Raw genomic sequence first — 23,428 nt, 5'->3', positions numbered from 1 at the left:
TGTGACCCTGGGCAAGTCACTTGACCCCCATTGCCCACCCTTACCAATCTTCCACCTATGAGACAATACACCGAAGTACAAGGGTAAAAAAAAAAAAAAATCTATAGGAGTTGATGAGATCATTAAATGAAATAGTGTAAGGGGACAAAAGGACCCAGGACAGAGCCTTTTTGGGACACTTGTGGTTAAAAGATATTACCTAGGTGAATGTGACTGAGAAGAACTGATCAGACAGATAGGAGGCGAACTAAGAAAGAGCAATGTAATGAAAATCTTAAGAGAATATTAAGGAGAATATATTGATTGACAGTATCGAAAATGGATCAAGGTCAAGGTAAAGAAGCATGAGAATTGAAAAAAGCACTTTAAATTTGTCAGGTAGATCATTATTAACTTTGAGGAGAGCAGTTTGATGAGGTTTGAGGTAAGATTGCAAAAATAATCACTATTTTCTGTGGAATAACTTCTGTAGAATAGTCACCACAATGTGGGGAACAAACAAGCCTAGTAGCTACCATAGCCAATCAACAACTGATCTCCTTGCCAAGGAAGAAGATATAACAGTTAGTAGGCAATAACATTTTAAAGTACAAATTTACTTGTACTATATGAGAATGAAGAAAGAATGTGAGCATCCTCTTAAAAAAGCAAAAAAGCAATGGGGGTGAAAACAAATCTGTAGAAAGCTATATATGAGACCCAATGAAATCAGCCCAATACAATTTATAGATGAAAGTGACAAAAGAATAATAAATGTCAGAAAACAGCAGAGTGTTATCAGCAACTTTTAATGACCTATCTTCATTAATTCATCATTAACTACAAACCTATATACATTGTCTTATCACGTTAAAATCTTTTTTATGAAAACAATCTCAAATTTGGACCATATTATTCATGAAAATATAAAGAAGCAAATAGAATTTTCATAGCTTTCCCCACTAGAACATTATATATATATATATATATATATATACTTTTTTTTTTTTTTTTAAATAACCCTTACCTTCCATCTTGGAATCAGTACTGTGTATTGGCTGCAAGGCAGAAGAGTGGTAAGGGCTAGGCAATGGGAGTCAAGTGACTTGCCCAGGGTCACACAGCTAGGAAGTGTCTGAGGCCATATTTGAAACTAGGACCTCCTGTCTCTAGGCCTGGCTCTCAATCCACTGAACCACCCAGCTACCCCCTAGAACAGAGGTCGGCAACGTATGGCTCTCAAGCCATATCTTGCTCTTTTGAGGGCCAGATATGGCTCTTTCTGCAGGAGCCATAAAGTCAGTTTTTTTTCAGGCACTGTTACAGGAGTGCGCACTGTGAGCACTGTACAGCTCTCACGAAATTACATTTTAAAAAATGTAGCGTTTATGGCTCTCATGGCCAAAAAGGTTGCCAACCCGTGCCCTAGAACATATTTTTGTAATACATAACTAACTGGAAAAAGAAAAAAATTGATCTTAGGTTAATAACCCCTACTCTACACCTTCCCTTTGAGGGTCTAGATAGATTTCATAAGAGTTCATGAAATTACATCTTTTTTTTTCCATTAACCTCTAACTGAAATTTAGCTTTTTCTTCAATTATTTTTTAAAAGGAACATTATGATTACAGGTTCTATAAGCTTCATCTGACTGCTAAAGGAATCCATTGTGCAAAAATGATTGAGAACTTGTTCTAAAGAATACAAAATTCCAGAGTCTCAGAATTTCTAGTTTGGAAGGCACTTTGTAGCCATCAAGTCAATACATACCTGAAAAAAATAGGATGATTATATAACCTTTACTCAAAAACCTCCAATGAAGAAACCTACTGCTTCCCCAAATAATCTGTTGTACTTTTTTGATAACACTATTTTAGAAAGTTTTTTTGGAATTTTTTTTAACATCATGCCTATATTTGCCTCATATATTTTTAGCCATTGCTTGTAGTTCTGTCCTATAGGGCCATATAGGATAGATCTAATCCCTCTTCAACTAAAAGCCTGTCAGATATTTTGACAGTTGTCAATAAGTCTTGCTATGCCTCTTCAAGTTGAACACCCCCAATTCCTGCAAATGATCCACAATAGAGCAATGAAGATCACCATTCTGGACTCTATCCTTTCCTTTCAATACTTAATAGTTTATTAATAACTTTCCTAAAATTTGGCATCCAAGCCCCTATATGTGATCCAAGCCTCCATGGAGAGTACAATGGGCTCTTTTTTGGAGTTGAACCATTGACATTATCAGTATGGGAAAATCATCTCCATAGATACAGATCGGTGATCTGTCTGCAACTTAGAATAGAAAGTTGCCTGGGACAGTGAATGTTAAGTGTCTTGCTGACGGTTACTCAGTTACTATATGTTAGAGGCAAGGCTTAAATCCCATTTTTCTCAATGTCTATTTAATAGATTGTAAGTGCTTTGAACATAAGAAATGTCTTTTGCCTCTTTTTGTATCCCTAGAGTTTAGCATAGTATTTGGCATATAGTACATAGCAAGTTCTTAATAAATGTTCATTAATCAATTAATATTTGTCACTGAAAGACTTTTATACCTCTTTACACATGCAAGCTGTGATTCCTTTAGTATGGCTTAAAATTGCATTAAACTATCTTGGATTCTGAATATATTGAGCTAAGTAGTCCACTAAAATACCTGTTTCTTTTTTAGAAAAATGTCTTTAGTCATACTCCTCCCCAATATTGTATAAGGTGATTTTTTTAACCCAAATCTAAGAGTTTATATTTATTCCAGTTAAAATCCATTCTTTTTTAATTCAGTTCCCTGTAATAGCCTGTAGAGATATTTTAAATTCTGCATCTATAGTTCATTGTTAACTATCCATCCTAACTTTGTGTAATCTGCAAACTTAATAAGCACATTATCTATGCTGTTTATATAATTCATAAAAATAACCGTGTAGATTTGATTACAAAAAAAAAAGTTTGGCTTGGTAGGGCACTATGCTGTCTTAAAATCTACACCAATAAGGAGTCTAAAATGCATGTATTAAAATCATATAAGATTCCTTGGTGAATATAACCACAGAAATAACTTTGGTCAGTAATCAGCTTGTTATTAACATCAGGCAAAGTAGAAAACATGAAGATATGTCATCAAAGATCTGAGTCATTGACACAGAATTTTCTCTAAATGCTCCTGTTTGCAAATGTCTTCGTGTTAATTGCATTAAATCCAAGAATAAAACTGGCCTTCCTAGTGATATTTATAATTTATTCAACAAATAGCTAAAATGCCACTATGCAAAAAAAAGTTAACTTCACTACTTATATGGGGAAACTATATGTATGATGTCCAGACCATGGACCTGTTGTCGAGGCCATGAAATACACTTAGATATACAGCACACATCTAGCACAGGTACTGTAGATAAACAGTGAGGTGACCACAAATGAATAGGAGGAAGAAAATAAGATGATTTTTATATAGGAATTTGGACATTTTTAATAATCCCAAGCTTTTCCCTGATACAAAATCCACCTTTTTAACATTGGTTTTCTAATGATGTAGTATGGTTGTGAATCCTAGAGCACCAGTGTATTCAAAGTATGAAAATTATGGGTAATGCATAAAATATTAGAGGAATGTAAGATTTGTATAAGTGGACTATAGAGTATTTCCATCAATGACTTATACCCAAAGCATAGCATAAGAAATATTTGGGAGATCTATAATTGGAAAATGATCATAGAATCTTGAATTTATAGCTATAAGAGACCTTAGAGGTCAGAAAGGGTAAGTAATTCACCCAAAGTCACCTTCAATCAAACAGTAAACATTTATTAAGTACCTACTATGTGCCAGGCAGTGTGCTAAGTGCTGGGGATGCAAAAAAAGGCAAAAAACGGTCTCTTCCATCAAGGAGCTTAAAATCTAACATGGTAGACAACTTTCAGACAAATATATATAAAGCAAGCTAATACAGAATAAATGGGAAATAATTAAGAGAGGGAAGGCACCAGATTTGTGAAGGATTAGAGAAAGCTTCTAGTAAAAGATAAAATTTTAGTTGGGACTTAAAGGAAGCCAGGGAGGTCAGTAGGCAAAGAGGAAGAGGAAGAGCATTCTAGACATGAGGGACAGGCAGAGAAAATGCCCAAAGCCACTGCAGATTTTTGAAGGGGGAATGGAGTGACATATTGAGACTAATGCTTTATGAAATTCATTTGGGTGGCTGAATGAAGGATGAACAGGAGGGGGCGAGAGACTTGAAGCATGCAAACCCACCAGTATTACAGTGATCAACATGTGAGATGATAAGGGCCTATGCTAGGATAACAGGAGTGTCAGAGGAGAGAAGGAGCATATTTGAGAGAGATTGCAAAGGGGAAATTGATAGACCTTGATAACAGTTTGGACATTATAAAATATAAAGGCTGGGAATAAATCTTCAGAGCAAACTGACTTTATTGTGAGCATACTGATGTCAAAAGTTGGTGTGCAGACACACCCAGCATGATCTGAGGCCCTGAGCTTTACAGCTAGTAGATATTTACAGACAGCATAAGAATATAACAAGAAAACGTTCTTTCCCTTGAGAGGTAAGGCAGTTGCTTCTTTCACATTAAGTGCTAGAAGGGTCAGATACTCAGAATGAGGCATCATAAAACTACAGAAAGGCTTGGTCTTATGGTTAAATGCAGAACTTTAATAAGTATCCATAACTAAACCACCTTTGTACCAGGTCTTTTCTATGAGCACAGTTATCTTGTGACATATTCTTGCTCTAGATGAGATGTAGAGATATCCAAGGCAAGACAACTAAAATGGGATGTCTCTGCCTTATATGAGAGCTGATGGCAAGAGTACCAATCCCTCTCAGAGATGGAATTTGAAAGCTTAGTTATAGTCTAGAACTAACTTGATTTTATCCTTGGACAGCATTTGTGTATTTGGGCATTTGGACATGATAAAACATGTATTAACTTCAGGGTTTAATAGAATCTTGCCTATTCAGAACAATCCAAAAAGGTAAGAATCTAGCTGACTTCCTTGGACAGCTGATTGCTGCTTCTGTCCTCTGTTCCCACAACCCAGTGCTTCTCAAGGATGCTTTACCAGCCCTATTTACTTTTGTGTGGGAGGCCAATAAGAGAAACAGAGTCTCAAACAGATAAAAATCTAAGACTCCTCTTTTGACCCCTTTTATGATCCACGCCTTTTCTTATTGAAAAAATATTATAGCCTCTAAGAAAACTTTAGGTTTTCCTAATAAGTAGTAGTAAACCAGCACTTAATGAGTTAACAGCCTTTTTTCACTCAGCAGAGTAAAGCTGCAGCTGTGGGTATATCTCTCTACCTGCTCCAGGCATCCCAAGGTCACAGAGTGGCAAGCTCAGGCAAAATAACTTCCTTCACAAAGGCTCATTTTTAACCTTGAGACTTTTTCTCATCTGGCATTATCTTCATAAGAAAATTATTTGTAAAACTATAACTTTATTGTGCTTTGATATGATATAATTTGTGCAAATGTGAAGTTTTGTAGGGGTTCCTTTTGTGTGAAATGAGACTTGAAGTATATATAAAAAACTCCATGCTACAAGAGACAGAGCTGGAAGCATGAGCTAAAAGATCTTCAGTGTCCATTGCTTCCTTATCAACTAAGCCGTCTTTATCAGATTATCTGAAGATGATAGATCTCTAGGCTTTTGAGTATGGCAGCCAGGAATTGTGGCTATCATTATTGGCCAGCATGGCAGTGAATGAGTCCTGGGAATGGGACTGGGCAGGATTTAATGACACAGGGATCATTAAGTTAAAAAATAAAGGAATTCATTCCCAAGTGAGACTTCAGGAAATAAAATAAGGAAACAGATGGCAAAAGAGCCAAAGTTAGACTGACCTTTAATTCTAGACAGTATTTAAAATGATTAAGATATACCAGAAATATTCAAATAGATATGGACCAATAAAATCATACCATTTATCAAATAATTATTCTGTGGCAAGTAAGGTTACAGACGGGGGAAAGTTGACTATAAAACTCTTCATAGCACTTGTGGCAGCAAAGGACTGGAAACAAAGTGTGCACCAACTAAAGAATGGCTGAACAAACTAGGGTATATGAATGACAAAATATTATTGTTCATTAAGAAATTGTATATGCATATGTGTGTATGTGTATATATTTGGAATTAATAGAACCTGGGAAATACGTTATTTTTTTCTTGTTGGTTTTTTTTAATAGAATTTATTCCCAGGTATTTGTCTCAGCTCCTCCCTCCCCTTCCCACACCATAAAAGGTATCACCAACAAAAAGATATATATATATATATATATATATAAGTTATGTCTTTTATGGTTGGAAGGTTTGTATAAATTGTAACAGAATACCAGTCTGCACAATGACTATAATGAAGTTATAATACAAGCTCATCAAAATCAAGAACTGTTCATTGTTATATTTATCTCCTCAGTACTTAGCACAATGCCTTGTAAATAGTAGGACTTAATATGTGTTTGCTGAATAACATAAATGAAAAGAAAACTAAAAGGAAGCCCAACACTGAATAATTATAATAATCAGTCATGGTCCTAGAAAACATAATGAAATGGAGAAACATGGGAACATTATTTTACAAAGTGTGTCAGACAATATCCCTGAATTGTGTTTTTGCTTAACTCCTTTGTGCCAAAGAAAAATAATTAAATGAAGAGTGACTGCATCTGACAAAATATACACCATTTTGTCCAAAGTGTCCTTTATCTCTGCTGCAAATTGTCCTTTATCTCTGATGTAAGGTAAAAGCTTTCTGTCCTCTGTGGTCTTTATGGATTTTTCTGTTGCTTAGAGTTTATCTTCCTTTTGGTCCTCTTGAAGATCTCTTTACTAAAGTTAGCTAAAATTGCATTTTAAAGTAAATGCCTTTAAAAAATTTGTCCAAAAGCATTGACAAAGTAAAGCTTTGAATACTTTGTTATTGCTTTTGATAATTTGATAAAATTATACTGCCAAGTTTGAGATTAAGTGAATATTGTCTTATGCAAGTTCAATTATTATTGGGAAATTCATCTCTTATTAAGCTTACTATTATTCAGTGACATTTTTTATATTATTCAGTTTTTATTTCTTACATATGTTCTTCTCTTATTGTTATTGAATATATGCAGATGCAATATGGCATGGTGAATTTGCTGAACACCAACCTCACCTGGCTCAAGACTCACTAAACAGTGGAAGTGAGTCAGACTGCATCAACACATCAGGCCATAAACCTACTATAACTGTACCAGATTTCCTTCCTGCAATGCAAAAAGCCCTCTTTGTAAGACTTAGTCAGAAACATCAAGAAGATGGAGAACCAATTGGTCACCAGTCTCAAAGAACATTAAGCAGGGAAGAAGGTAATGCCAATACAGTAAAACCTTCTCTGTTATGCTTGCTCTATGGTTAAAGTGAACTAAGTCAAAATTTGGTGAATTCTATTTCCCAGTACTCTGCTTAACTCTGCCACTGCCAACCTACTTCTCTCTATCCCACCATAAGTCCCATTTACTGCCACAACTTCGAGCTCTTTAAGCAGACACGAAACTGACAAAGGCAGAGGATGATCAGAAATGGAACTGAGATGACCATCCCAGTAAACCATGGGTTAACAAATCAATAACCTAAGCAATGTACCTGATCTACTACAAGTGAAGCCTAGGCCCAATATTAAATAGATCAGGTTTGGAGAGATATACTTCCAGTATCAGTGTGAGGAAATAGGCTCTTAATTTCCAGTCTCCTTTCAAAATAGTCCAGTTAATCTTAAGATCTAAATGAATCTCCCATTGGAGAAAAGACTGCTGAACAAACTTAATAAATATTAATTTGGTATTTAAATGGTAATATTTGTGTGAATTCATATGCCTCATTTCTGAAGGAGTGAACATGTAATCTATACTGTTTGTTGAATATTTGGGGAAATTTCCTATTCTTTCTGTATTGTGAGTAAACAAATGAGAAAGCATTTATTCAGTACTTAATCTATGCTAGTTAGACACTAAAATCCGTGGATACAAAAAGAAAAAGGTAGTCTTGGCTCTTGGGAAATTTTATATTCTAATGGGAAAAAGGAAGAAGAAAAGAAAGAGAAAGAAAAAGGAAGCTTGGTGGCTGGAGAAGGATGTTTTTGCATAAAATATTTAAATGAGCAAATAAAGCTACATTGCCTACAGGTGACTTCTAGCTATTTCTGTCCTATAGAAACTTATAGCAATGGGTGGCTACCGCTATTTCTCTCCTCTAGAAACTTCATGATAACAAATCATCTTAATCAGCTCCTCATGAATCATAGCTAAATAATACCTCATTTATTTGGAATAATCAGATGTTAGAGGGATTTTACATAAATACATTTTTTGAACTGGTGAATTTAACCTTTAAACTTAAAAAATAGACTTTTTTTAGGGGAAATGATTTCAAAATTCATCAGGGTTTTCCTTGTGGACATTTCTTTTAAGGCTAGCACATGTTCTTTTCTATCTCTGCCTGAAAATTATACAAATTTTGATCAAGAAATGGTAAAGGGCAGGTTTTATATTCTTTCAAAGTACTCTTTTCAGTATGAGTAACTTTGAAGACACCAACAGGTAACAGTAACAAGTAACTGACATGTGGCTACATGCAGCTGATGGGAGGTGGTGAGGTAGGAAAGCATTTTTCTTGACAAGTTTTCTTGACTTTCAATTTTAACAAAGCTGATAGTTAATACAACTAAAAATAAAAATGCTGACATGACTTATTTTCTGAATATGGATATTTTCAGTCTTCAGACTGATTTTCAGTCATTGGCATTAGGTTTTTCTTATATCCAAATAAAAATAAACTCCTCTTTGAAAATAACTTACCTACAAAATTGCCAATTTTTTCTCCAGGAATATTGGTAGCATATTTATTTTTAGCTGTTATTTGTTGTACTAAAGGGCACAGAATTATGTCACCTAGGAATTTCTTGAATGAAGTGGCCTGTAAAATTCTCAGACTACTGAGAGATATCTTAGTATCTTACGTTCTCTTTCTCTAGTTCCTTTAAAAGTGAAAAAAGATTACCTTGATTTCAGTTTTTCCCCAGACGAGAAGTATTTTAAGTAAGATTTGCCAAACTATTCTTTATAAAAGGAATATATCCTCTAGAGCAGAGGTGCCAAATACACAGCCCTCAGGCCACATGTTGGCTCCCAACACTTAAAGTGTGGCAAGATTAAAATGTAATTGGCAATTGGGAGGGAAGCTGGGTGGCTCAATAGATTGAGAGCCAGGCCTAAGAGAGTGGAAGTATTAAGTTCAGATCTGGCCTCAGACACTTCCTAGCTATGTGACCCTGGGCAAGTCACTTAACCCCCATTGCCTAGCCCTTACCATTCTTCTGCCTTGATGCCAATATTTAGTATCAATTCTAAGATGGAAGATATGGGTTGTTTTTAATGTAATTAGGAAATATTGAACAAAATAAAATAAAAATACAATAAAACACAATATTAATATGTTATTTTCTAAATCAATACACATTCACAGGAATCTTTATACACAATTTAGTGACCTCCATTTTGATTTGATTTTGACATGCATTTCTCTAGAGAACTCATTGACCCTGTTACTATAGTTAGTAATTATGCAACCACTGTTCGGGAGGAGGGGAGAGATTAATCATAAAAGAGTACCTTAACTTTTATTTCATCAATTCCCTCATTAGCTCAGCTTTAAGTGAACATTATTACAAAGACGTTGTTGTTTGGAAACTCAAAATTTAAATGTGACCTTTTTTGAATTTTATTTGTTTTTAGATGATAACGTTAACTGGTATTCCAGTAGTGAAGAAGAAGAGGGAAGTAGTGTCAAATCAATATTGAAAACTTTGCAGAAACAAACAGAGACTCTAAGGAATCAACAACAACATTCCACAGAACTCAGTACTCCTACTGATCCAAGACTAGCTAAAGACAAAAATACAGGAAGCCAAGCTGTCGATCCTAGACTTAGGGCTGTCCCAAGACAAAATGCTAGAAAACCTTCTGATTCCACCCCTTTTGATCCTAGACTTGCACGGGATCCCAGGAAATTAAAACTTAATGAAAGTGGTCATGCAATCCCCTCTGTTGGTGGAGGAAAGTTTGATTTACAACATTCAAATTCTGGAGTTAAAATTAAACAAAAAGGAGTAGATGATGAAGAAGAAGAAACAGAGAGAGAGCTGAGAGAAAAAGCTTTCTTAATACCTTTGGAATCTTTACCTGGTATAACACTACAAGATCCAAGATCACAGCTTAGACAGTTCAGTCATATTAAAATGGATATTACCCTGACCAAACCAAACTTTGCAAAACACATTATATGGGCTCCTGAAGACTTACTTCCAGTACCCTTACCTAAACCTGACCCAGTTTCATCAATCAACTTACCTCTTCCTCCACTGATAGCTGACCAGAGGCTGAATAAGTTACGTAATATAAATAGTGATCTTCATCAAAGTACAATGCCAGCTGATCCAAGATTAGCAGCAAAAGCCAAAAATAATACTACAAGAAGTGGATACTTGGACCAACCTGGAGACACCCATTGTCCAGGAAATAAATTGGGAGATCCTAGGTTGCAAAAAAATGTTGATCCTAGACTTCATAGGCTGTCCAGTACAGACTCTCATCATGGGAATGCAAAGGATCCTCATCCGTCAAAATTTGATCCGCGTTTGGCCAGACCAAGTCCTGGTTCATCACAGACCTCAGGGGCAGTAATTAATAAATCTGAGTCTGATCCTCTTCCTCCATATGCTCCTAAACTATCAGCTTCAACTGGTGTTAGACTGGGAACACCAAGCTCTATTCTTAGTGGCATTAGTTTGTATGACCCAAGGGAACATGGCTCATTGTCCTTATCAGAACCAGCATCACTTTCTTTAGGAGAAAATGGAGAGAACCAGAAAAAAATCAGTGGTTTGCAAAACAGTGGCAAAAATGAACTTTCTTCAGAAGCTTTGCAGAAATCCACTCCAAATTTGGAAAAGACTACAGATGGACCAGTTGACTCACAGTCAGAAAAACAGAATAATTCTGTTAAGACTCAGGTTAAACCTGAGCCCCCACACTCCAGTACTGCACCAGCAGTGCACAACCTTCCAATCCAGGCTTTAACAGGATTAATAAGACCACAGTATAGTGATCCAAGACAGACAAGACAGCCAGGACAGGTGAATCAAACACCAGATAATGATCCCAATGGAGAATCAGATGATAAATCCCTGAAGGATGTTTTTAAGACTTTTGATCCAACAGCTTCACCATTTTGTTAGCAATTGCTTTATTAAAAAAATTCTTTTTACTGTTGCGACTATTGCAGTTCTCTGCTGTTTTGTAACTGGTTTACCTCTATGCTTTATTTATTTTTAAATTATAATTATCAACACTTTTTCAGCTGCTAATTCCAGAACCACATGCAGTTATATGCTCTAGTGTTTGCAAAGATGTGGTATTTTCTACATGTTTTTTCAACTTCAGGGAGACTGTAATAATTGACACATAGAAACAGATGTATCACGTTAGAGCTGATGAAAGCACTTTTCATTGTAAATAAAACATCATGAAGAACTCAACATTCAACCTATATATGTGCAAACTGTCTTTCATAATCATTGTTTAGACAAAGAATTGCTACTTTTTTATGATGTATAGTTTCAAGCAATACAGTGTACAGTACTTTGAAAGAAATATTTCAGACTAAGATCTTCTGAATTTATCAGGCCAAACCTGCTAACTGAAATATAAACAAATGAAGTTAAAAAATCTTAACCCTCATTTTTTAGAACAATTGATGTTAAGTAAATGACTTTTATTCATTCTGTCAGTACTTTTTTGTGTAAAGGATAATTATATCATCTACTAAAGCATTTAAAATGTCATATCTTTTCAAAGTATTTTCTGCTATACTGTATGTAAAAATTGTGAAGTACATAACTAAAATGTTGTTAAACAGTGAGAATACCTAAGTTCTTATACTAAACTTTTTATTTAATTTTTCACATAAAACAATTAGTGCTATAGGTTACATTGTGGTGTTTATGTATTTCAATGTATTTTTGTATTCAACAGCTTAATTTGTATTGCTTTTTTGTATTAATGTTATCGCAGTACTTGTATTCATCGTGTCTTTGGCATTTTTAACTAAATTTTAAAAGATACAGTGAGAGTCTATTAGTGACTATTAAATGGATAATGTTGTAAATGACCAGGTACCGTATTTTTACTTATAACTCTTGGAAAATAGAAAATACCTGAACTGATCTTATACAGAGATTACTGATATAATCAACTATACACAACTACCAGAGAGGAACCTCTTTTAAATCTAGCCTATTGGGCACTACCATAAAAGGGACTATCTTGTGTTTAAGTATTTAATGTTCTCATGGTTTGTAAATCTCCTAAATTGATTAGAAATTGTATTTTTATAAAACCTTGTATTCTTGTGTATTTATTATAGTGTACAAATAATGACTAGCCTATTTGTTTCAAACTTTGTCATGCACATACAGTTTAGAACTGAAACTAAGTATTACATTGATATTCATATATCCTGAGCTAAAGATATATGATAGTGTTTGCTGGTAGCAAATTCAGTAGGTAACTTTGAGAGGAGCATTTCATTATAAAACATAATGAAAGTAAAAGTTAAGATTTTAAACTTAGCCTAGAAATTGGCCCTCAAATTAAAATGGCCACTTTTACTAAGTAATTTTTAAAATTACATGGCTAATTGTTTCTGTGGGAACCTGTCACCTTTGTACCTAGGTACTCAGAAAATAGCATAAGGTTTAATATTAGTGCATGTACACTCCTTACTTCTGTTCATTACTTGTTATTATTTGACCTGATTACATTTTATACTGAAACTGCGTTGTGGTTAGAATCACAAATGTCTATTCCATGATAAGAATTTTTTTAATGGGAGGAGAGGTACTATGTCATTAAGATATTGATTGATTGATTGATTGATTGATAGCCATGGACAGCCCTTTCTTTTTTTTTAATTAGTCTTTAAGCCACTGTGACAGTAGTCATCTTTTACAAATTCTGCTTTCCTAACTAAGGAAAAAATTGTCTGATAAAAAACACTTAGTAGAGGGTGTAAGATTTATGTCATACATATTTTTAATATATATGTTTATTTTTGAGTGATTAAAATTGAATAATAGTTTTGCTATATTAAGCTTCATGAAGAGCATCTCTACGTTTTTGAAACTTTAATTATTTAATAGTTATAATTAGCTCATCCATGTATCTCAAGACTCCTCATAATACATTTAAATACTACATATATTATAAAAAGATAAATATATCTGTTCATATTTAAGATAGAATCTAAGCCAGTGGCCTTGATTCCACCCCTTTGAATAATAAAGGACCTTTCTTCTACTAAAAAGTTAAAAACAGTAAGGGTTAAAATTCATGAATGTAGATAAGGTTGCATAAGTAGGATTTTGGTTATAGTTTAAAGTGTATGTGAATACATTATATAAAGAATGCTTTAAATTTTCAAATGCAATTTTACATGTAATTGCAGTTTTATTGAGATTTACCTAAGAAAGAAATTACTTTCTTACACTGGCATGTGTAATACACTGGCCAACATAGATAATTTTAAAGTATTTTTGATATTGATAAAATTATAATGCATAAATTGTGTTTTGAGACATTTTAAACAAAATTATAAAGATACAGTGGGAGTCTCTTAGTGACTGTTAAAGTGATAATGTTCTAAAAGAACAGGTACTATATTTTTTTATTTATAACACTGATAAAATAGACAATGCCTGAACTAATCTTATACAGGAATTATGGATAAAAGCTACCAGAAAAGAAAATTGACTGCTCTTATTTTTTGGTTTTATACTCTGGTTGAGTGTTTTTATTAATAATTAAGTTCCCTTAGGAAAGCAGAACTTAGAGGATATGATGACTACTTTAACCTTTTTCTCTCACCAAAACTTCCTATGAAGCAATATTCTCTGATGTATTAGCCACTTTATAGGTTTGAGGTAGATATTTAAGCCATTAGTGCCCTGTAAAGCAAATTTCCCTTCTTTAACAAACTGTACCCTTCTTTCTCAGCATCCATGAAGATTCCAGAGGCAATTAGGAATAGGTTATGATCTGGGGGAAAGTATGAATTAGAAGTTTCTCCATCTATACCACTTTCTGGCATAATGGTCCTTTTTGTAGTTGCATACTTATGTCCTTTAGTTCTTCATTAGGCGGATATGGTTAGTTGTTATGATCAGGATTCTGAACTGAGGAGAGAGACAAGAGATCATAATTTATTTGAAGCTTGCTCTTTCTCAAATCTGAATTGCCTATTGCACCTCAAATTTCTATCTTTGGAGAATTACCTGACTTTGAACTAGCCCCAAATCATTTGCATAGATTCCCAAACACCAAGGTTTTATATTTTATTTAAAATATAGATTGAAACCAAATTTCATGGATAGAAAGTTATGATACCAAGTTTTCTGAAGACTTCCTTGCATTTGATTGTTTTAGAACTTCCTGCTTTTCTTACTATCAGTCTTTATATTGAAAGGACATTTGATTTGAAAAGAAAGATTCATTTAATCCTTTTGAAATTTTTTAAAGTGATATAGTAGTGCGGCACATCAGACTGAGAGTTTAAAAATTATGAATTCGTGTATTGGTTCTCAGTGTATTTGCCCTAAACAAATTAATTTATTTTATGTCTGTTTCCTCAATTGTAAAATGAGGATAGTATGGCTGCTCACAGATGTTGGAGGAAATAATAATTATTGTAAAGTATTTTGTAAATAGAAAATTGCTTTATAACTACTTCATAAAAATAATTCATCTTATACCTACTGGGATGAATTAAGTTGTACAATTTGGAAGGCAACTTGTGAAGTTTCAGTGGGTATGCTGAAATTATTTTAGAGCCTTCATTCGTATTTCGTAAAAGTCATGTCTGCCTAATAATTTGCTTCAAATAATTTCAACAAGTACCAGTTTCCACAATTCTAGTTTGTATAATTTATGAACAGAAAAAAAAATCCTTGCTCCAGGGTTTTCTTTGACTTTGTGTATATGTGTGTGTATTAAAAATGGGAAATTTACACAAATTTACAAAGCATGATACTGAGTGGTGGGGGTTTTTAATTGCTGTAAAAGGCTGCTTCTGTGTGGTGTGCTTGGTTAATACAAAGTTTGTCTAAGGTAACAAGCTCAAGCATTGTATTTTGCCTATGGCTCCTAGAAACCAGCTTGTCCCATTCTGTGCAGTACATTACTTTCTGTGTTCATGTGAAGCTTGTGATAGTGCTAAGTATTTCAGAAAGGTAATGTCACTTATATCAGAATGACCATTTGATCAAGCCAAGTATTATTGCTTCTGTCAAATGCAGTGAACGCGAAAGCCACTGGTTGCTTAGAAAGTAAGAGATTTCTTAGGCTTTGACCTTGAGATCTTGGGTACAGTGGGAAAGGCTCTGCTCTATGTATGACATAGGACTCTGTTGGCAAAGCTTGTCTCTTTTCCCTGAGACTAGTTAGTGAGCTTACTCAGTTCTTATTATCTGTGGATAGGCAAGGATAGGCTCATTATTCAAGTGGTCTTCAAACTATCCCTTTTCTGTGCTTCCTCTAGTTGTCTGCTTTTGTGAACATTGCTGAAATGTAGGTTTCCATGTTTTTGGCTGCTCTTTATAATCATCTTGATGAAAATGAAACTAAAGGTTTACTATTGAATTTCTAGGCCACTAGTAAACTGACATCAGTTCAGAGAAATCTTTGTGCCGTAAACATAATCCATGTGTAGCAAAAAAGGCCTTTAATTGAACATTTTAAAATTATTTCTCTAATGAGAGCCAATGTCATTAGAATACCTTAATCTTTTGAAAGATAATTTCATCAGTGTGAATTCTCCCTCCCCCAAAGCAGATCCAACACCACCACATTCTGTGAAATTCTGTAGTTGAAAATGTCATCACTTGGTGCACACCTTTCTGGTGATGAGCCTTTCTGCATTTAGCCAGCCTGATCCTCAGATATCAAATTCATTCAATTGCCAGGCCCATACTTAAAGCCTTTCTAGCTTGTTTAGACCTGCCAGAGCTTATGCTTGACTGGAATAGCCTTTGAGAACTCAGGGTCCACTCCATGCCATAATGAATAATCAGGGGAGGACTCTAGAGGAGGATCCACTTTACTATCCTACCGGTGGCACGGATCCTGATGTTCACAAAACTCCAGTAATAAACATCATACTTCTTAGCCCTTAACAGTTACTCCACAGCCTAATTTTCCCTTTGGGCACTTTCTCCCTAAAGGGATACAAAGCTGAGAAAGGGCTTATCATCTTTTGTTGCTTTTAATGTTTATGTAGGATACTCTGTTTTAAAATAAGAAAAAATGAAAAGCACATTTAGAATTAGGTTGCAAATGGCTCAAAGACAGGAAACACATCTGTTGTATTTTTTTATATACCCCACAGGAACAAGCTTAATACTGGGTGTATAGTAGATGTTTTGTAAGGTAACATTTTATCTGTAGTAGGGACAGTTATTTTATGGCAGCTATATACTCTTGATTATGTTCAAAGGCAAAGCTACTTGGTGAACTATCTTCTCTAATAAACACAGGGCACCTTCATCATCCCTACTTCCCCAAAATAAATAGCTTAAATAAGTGTAGGCCATAGGAATAATTCAGTTTCATCTCTAGTCTACTTTATGATACCATACACCTCAGAGAGTACCAGAATATATTAAGATAATCTCTAGATAATCAGGTAAATCAAAGTAGATAAAAATAACTTTTTCTTATTGGTCTTTTAATGGGTTCTTGGTATACATTAAAAAGAAAACTATAATCATAGATCAGTATTTATTATAAAAATAAATCCCTTGCCTTTCTTGGGTAATTCCTCCAAATTTTCTCAAGGACTTAAGCCAGCAACTTTTTAAATTCCTATCTTTCAGGGAGGAAATTAAACATTGTGTGGGTTAACTCCTAAGCAGGTAGGTTAGCAGGTAGAATAACAACAATCAGCATTCACAAAGAATAGTAATTCAGTAATTCTCCCTTTGATATTTTAAAATTTTAAATTGCTTTATTGAAATTCAGTGATTTTCTAATTTTCTTATCTTTTGTTTTAACCTAGAAATACCTTCTGACCATCATTGCTATTTTTAGTGGAATGCTTTTGTATTAGAGGTGTATATGAAGAAAATGTTGATTTTCTTCTTGGCCTCAATGTGTTGTCATTTCTTACAGTAGGGTATAATAGCATTATTTGCCTTTTAGTCACTAGGCATTCAGCTTGGTGTTTTTAAGGAAAACTAACAAGCTTGATGTTAGTGACAGTTAAGTGGATTGTCAGCCCCCATGTTCCTCTCCCTGCTCACCATTGGGACATTTCATAAATGGTTAACACTTCTATCCAGATAAAATTGAGAGGAGGCGAAATTTGCTTTTTACTTTGCTCCATTATCAGTAGACATAAAGTTTTCTGTAATATAATTAGAAGTCAAATTTAGTATTTTGCATTATCCATGTACCTCTGCTACCAGCAATATCTGAGAGTTGGTTGTAGAGTATGTTGAAGCTTTTGGGTGGGGGGAGAGAAAACAAAAATACACATGAAAAATAAGCTAATGCAGGATAAGTATTATTACCAGAGTTTTCATCCATCCTTAATTTATTAGCATTTGCACTTCAAATGCTTAAGAGGGAAGTCATGTGACTTGAGAGATTTGATTTTCAAGTAATGGAATGGCATTCCCTTTTAAAAGTGACAATCAAAAAAAAAAGTCATTCAATATGCCAAATTGCCCTCGTTCTTAATATTTTTATTCCTCCAAAAACTCTGAAAGGGCTCTGATGTAAAATTCCACAATAATGGAGGGTTTTTTCCCCCTTGTTTTGAGCTGTCATCTTCTCCAGGATCCAAATGTATTAATGCCATTTGTTGATTGGGATGTAGTGGGTGTGTTTAGACTCATGATAGGCTATTTCTCTGACAGTTTCATAAGCATCATTTTTTGCTATGCAAACCCAAGTTGCTCCAATTCAGTATTAGGTATTCCTGACATTAAATTCACTATTTGGGTTCCCCAAACTATGTATCAAATGCTGGACCCATGTCACCACACACATTTCTCTTTAGGGGCTTTTATTGATTGCGATTTTTATGAGCTGATAACTTCTGGGTATTAAGGAGCAATTATCATTTGATTTTGACCCTTGTTGACATTGGTAACAGGCCATTCTGCTACTTTTGACTTAACCGAAGGCATATTTATTTGACTAAATCAGGGGAAACTTATGTTTTCTCCTCATTTACTGTTTCTAGATTGCATCTTGTTCTGTTCCAAGTTTCTGTAATTTCTTCCTGTAACATCTTTCCATTGTCTGACTTGAAATAAAGTTATTTCTAATCTCTCTCTTAGTATTCTGTTGTTTGTTTGTCATCAGTGAAGCTATAAATTTGCATCCCCCCACTTCCTTTAGATCACAATCAGAAGCCTCTAAACAGTTCTGCTTGTTAGCCATATTTTTTGGAGCTTATTCAACTTCTTTTCCTAATTCTGTTTTGCTTAATAGCAGCATTGAAAGTTGGTTTTTTTTTACATCTTTAATCAATATAAGCTCAAAAATCCATTTAAAATAAATCTCCCTAGGAAATGATTTTTCCTGCTTCTGGGGTTGCTGGAAGAATGACCTTTTTTAAAAGAAAGATAAGAGCTATACTTGGCTCAGAGTTCATCCTGAATCTTAGGAGAAAACCTTAGATTTCCTTCCATCCAATATCCGTACCATCATTGAAAACTATTCTTTAGCTTCTACTCCAGTACCAAGCACCACCCAAGTGAGAAAACATCAGCCTATCATATTGTTGGGCAGCTCCAGTTTTAAAAGTTGGCTTTTTTCTTTAAAATAGTGACAGCTAGATAGCACAATAAATGGAGCATAGTTATGGAATCAGGAAAACCCAAGTTCAAATGTAGCCCCAGACCTTTACTAGTTAGGTTACTCTAGGCAATTTTGTCTCAGTTTCCTTAACTGTAAAATGGAAATAAAAATAACATCTACCTCCCAGGTGGCTATGAAGCTTAAATAATATTTATAAAGCATTTGGCCCAATCTGTCTCATAGTAGAGCATAATAAATATTTGTTTTTCTGGGAGGGGGGAGTAAAAGAGGGAGGGAGACAAGAATCATGTAACCATGGAAAAATTAAAAATAAATTTTAAAAAAGGTGTCAAAAATAAATGCTTGTTTCCTTCCTTGAATTAAAATCTGCTGATTGGTCATTTCTATCCACTGGTACCAGCTCTGCTCTCTGGAATAGCACAAGATAAGCCTTTCATCCTGTACATGTTATAAATGTGAACAATGGCAAATTACAAATGAGGGATTTCTGACTTTTGAGGGGTTTCAAGTCAGGTAGTCTTTTTGACCTAGAGCAAAACACATTCATATGGTGCTTTTAGGTTTGTAAAATTGTTTTCTTCCCAGATCTGTAAAGTTTGCAGTGCAAATATTTTTGCCTCTATTCAACAGTTGAGGAATCAGCACACCATAAAGATTAAGTGCTTTGCTCATAATCGCAAAAAGAGTTAAAGTATCTGAAAGCAAGATTTCAAACCCACTCTCTTGGGTCCAAACCCAAAATGCTCTTAGTTATGTTCTACCATCAAGTTCTCTGTGGCATATGTTTAATGGCATTAAAATGAATTAATTTTTTCCAATATTTTGAGAATCTTGCCACACTTTGAGGTAATAGAAGACCCAGAGATTCTTAAAACTAGGGTTGAGAATCACTGTTTTAAAAATAAAGTCTGCAGATAATTTTCTGGCTGCACTAACAAATCCTCCACATGGTTAATATTCATGGTTAATGGGCAGAAAATGACTAGATTCACTGCCTAGGAACAAATACATCTTAACATATTTCTCTTTTTGGGGTTAGGAGCATTCAAGGTGTGATTTCTCAATACTATGTTGTTTTCCAAAGCCTAAGTATTATAGTAAAGGTGAAAAGAACATCTGAAATGAAGTCAAAATATCTTGGTTCAAATCTCAGCTCTGCTCCTTATTACCTGTAAACTTGGACTTTTTTAATATATATAACAAGGCAATCACACTAGAGCTCAGGTTGTCCATATTTAAACCAAGTGCTCTTGATAATACACCCTGGTTTCCTCCCATTAAAACCATAATTGAAAAGAAAGTGGTATTCAGGTCCTTTTGGATGAATAAATGCACAAAAAAGAGACATGAAAAATATCTGTCTTGTGGATTGAAGACACGCTATTAGGGAAATAAGACATGTTTTAGCAACTTTTTATACAGGTAATACCAAAAATATACTGGATATCACCACAACTTTTAATCCTCACCATTCTTGCACCCATTCTCCAGATTGATCCATTAGTATAAAAAGAAGCATTCCATGGAAAACCATTCTACTGAGAATTGTTGAAGTTGGCAGCATACTCAAACCCAGAGGAAGTCATATCTCCCACAATGCTCCCAGTAAAAGTTTTAAAATTACTCCAGATAGAAAAATGATAAACCCAAAGAGGATTAGCTATAAATGTCTCTCTCCAATGCTGATAACGGAAGAAGAAACAAATGTCTTCTCAGAACCCTAATATCATAAAGTGATAAATATGATATTGGGGCAATTTTATTCTTTTTTTATATCTTTAGCCAAAGAGAAATGGGAAGGATAGGGAACCATACTGCAAAGGAAAGAGGGGTAAAAAGAAGAATGCAACTATCTCATGTAATAGGGTTGTGTGAGATTATGGAAAATTAATAAATTGGGACTTTTTTGTGAAATGATTTGAAAAATGAAAAAGTTTGATTTTAGGGCTAAAGCTCAAATTGTGTCTCTCCTAGGCTATGTTGAGTTCTCCCTTCTTTTGTCTAGATGTAAAAACTGGCAGAGTGGAGACCAGCTCCTTGATTTTATCTGCAAACAAGAAGTCTCCCGGGTGGTGAAATAATTAAGTTAGCTAAGGAGAGGCCAGGTGGGGAAGACTGCATGTGTCCCATGTAGTTATTCTGGCTTGCTAGGTCTCTTGTCCTGAGTTCTGAATCTTCCAATCAGAGAGACCCTGTAAAGGGACATTAAAAAGAACATTAAAAAAAAAACACGACAGAGGGGACAAGAAGTCAGGGCTTTTTCTGGGAACCCTGGGTTCAGGAGGCCATGTGGTCTGACTCTCAACTTGCTCAGCTACTTGTGGAGCAGGTGGTTGGAAGCACTCATTAGCCAGGCAGACCCAGGCTCTCTAGCTCTGCCAGCTAGAGCCCGCCCAATGGCTTGTATTTCTCTTCATCTCTGTCTCTGTCTCTGTCTCTCTTTGTCTCTCTCTGTCTCTGTCTCTGTGTGTGTGTTTGTGTGTGTGTCTTTCTCTCCCTCTCTCTGTTTCTGTCTCTCTCACTCTGTCTCTCTCTCTATCTCTGTCCCTCTATCACTCTTTCTCTCTCATACACCCACTTTTTGCTACCTAATAAATAATTATAAAATTAAGAAATAGTCCCCAGAGAATTTTAATCATTATAAGATAGAGTGTATAAGCACAGAGGACCAGACATTCTATGATGCCTTGATCTGAATTGTACAGAGGAAAGTGGAACACAAGCATGCACATATGTTATAGGAGAGTTTTATGGTAAAAACCCAAGATTTCTGACAGGTTGCCCTTTGCAAGAATGCAAGACTCCAAAACTTAGCTTAAAAAGAAAAAGACAATTTATTAATTTGAAAGTCATATTGAATGATTGGGGAAATAGGTACAGCACTGCCTCCTAAAGAAGATGTATTCTAGGCTTTATATACTCTTTTGATAACAGGGCCTGTGTGACTAGAGAAAGAATAGATGACCTGTAACTGAGTCTCTGAAACCAGATATGGGTCATGTGGTTATATCCTATGCTTTAAAGTCAAAAACGGGGGAACTGTCCAGTTTAGAGGATAATCAGATATCTGGGATATAAAGTAGATGTTTATCAGGAGCAAGCTGAGATGTACTTGCCTGTGTTCATAAAGAATGAAAGGAGAGGGGCAGCTGGGTAGCTCAGTAGATTGAGAGCCAGGCCTAGAGACAGGAGTTCCTAGGTTCAAATCCGGCCTCAGACACTTCCGAGCTGTGTGACCCTGGGCAAGTCACTTGACCCCCATTGCCCACCCTTACCGCTCTTCCAGCTATGAGCCAATACACAGAAGTTAAGGGTTAAAAAAACAAACAAACAAACAAAAAGAATGAAAGGAGAGGAAAAAATCTTTATAACAAAAAACTCTGACAAAAGTCCAATTACTCCAATTTATAAGGAGCTAAATCAATTGTATAAAAAAAATCTAGCCATTCTCCAATCAATAAATGGGCAAGGGACATGAATAGACAGTTTTCAGATAAAGAAATCAAAACTATCAACAAACACATGAAAAAGTGTTCTAAATCTCTTGTAATAAGAGAAACGCAAATCAAAACAACTCTGAGGTACTACCTCACACCTACCAGATTAGCTAATATGACAGCAAAGGAAAGTAATAAATGTTGGAGAAGATGTGGCAAAATTGGGACATTGTTGCATTATTGGTGGAGTTATGAATTGACCCAACCATTCTGGATGGCAATTTGGAACTATGCCCCAAGGGCTATAAAAGACTGTCTGCACTTTTATCCAGCCATACCACTGCTGGGATTATACCCCAAAGAGATCACAGGGAAAAAGACTTGTACAAAAATATTCATAGCCACACTCTTTGTGGTGGCAAAAAACTGGAAAAGAAGGGTATGCCCTTCAATTGGGGAATGGCTGAACAAATTGTGGTATATGCTGGTGATGGAATACTATTGTGCTCAAAGGAATGATGAACTGGAGGAATTCCATGTGAACTGGAATGACCTCCAGGAATCGATGCAGAGTGAAAGGAGCAGAACCAGGAGAACATTGTACACAGAGACTGATACACTGTGGTACAATCGAACATAATGGATTTCTCTACTAGCAGCAATGCAATAATCCAGGACAATTCTGAGGGACTTATGAGAAAGAAAACTATCCACATTCAGAGGAAGAATCATGGGAATAGAAACACAGAAGAAAAACAACTGCTTGAACACATGGGTTCATGGGGATATGATTGGGGATGTAGACACTAAACTATCACCATATCAATAATATGGAAATAGGTCTTGATCAATGATACATGTAAAACCCAATGGAATTGTGTGTTGGCTATGAGAGAGGGGGCAAGTTTATGGGAGAAGGAAAGAACATGAATCATATAACCATGGCAAAAATTCTAAAAAAATTTAAATTAAGAATTAAAACTAAAATGAAAAAAAAAAAAGAATGACGGGCTTGTCAAAGTCACCTTCCCTAATACTACCATAATGCTACACAATCTGGGATGTTAGGG

The 23,428-nt window shown here is 35.0% G+C and overlaps 1 protein-coding gene across 1 annotated transcript in view; it reads left to right on the top strand.

Annotated features, from left to right (window-relative positions):
- Positions 1 to 11,408, top strand: part of ZC3H6 (zinc finger CCCH-type containing 6) — an 82,087-nt gene extending 70,679 nt beyond the window's left edge. Inside the window, exons 11-12 of the mRNA XM_044663446.1 lie at positions 7,120 to 7,353; positions 9,778 to 11,408. Of these exons, the coding sequence (XP_044519381.1) occupies positions 7,120 to 7,353; positions 9,778 to 11,279 (1,736 nt within the window). The 3' untranslated portion in view covers positions 11,280 to 11,408. The remainder of the gene's footprint in view (positions 1 to 7,119; positions 7,354 to 9,777) is intronic.
- Positions 11,409 to 23,428: the final 12,020 nt, after the last annotated feature.

This window comes from Gracilinanus agilis, chromosome 2 (assembly GCF_016433145.1).
Source record: "Gracilinanus agilis isolate LMUSP501 chromosome 2, AgileGrace, whole genome shotgun sequence".
NCBI lineage: Eukaryota > Metazoa > Chordata > Mammalia > Didelphimorphia > Didelphidae > Gracilinanus > Gracilinanus agilis.
Note: the sequence above shows the minus strand (reverse complement) of the source record. Positions and strands in the feature narration are given on the sequence as shown.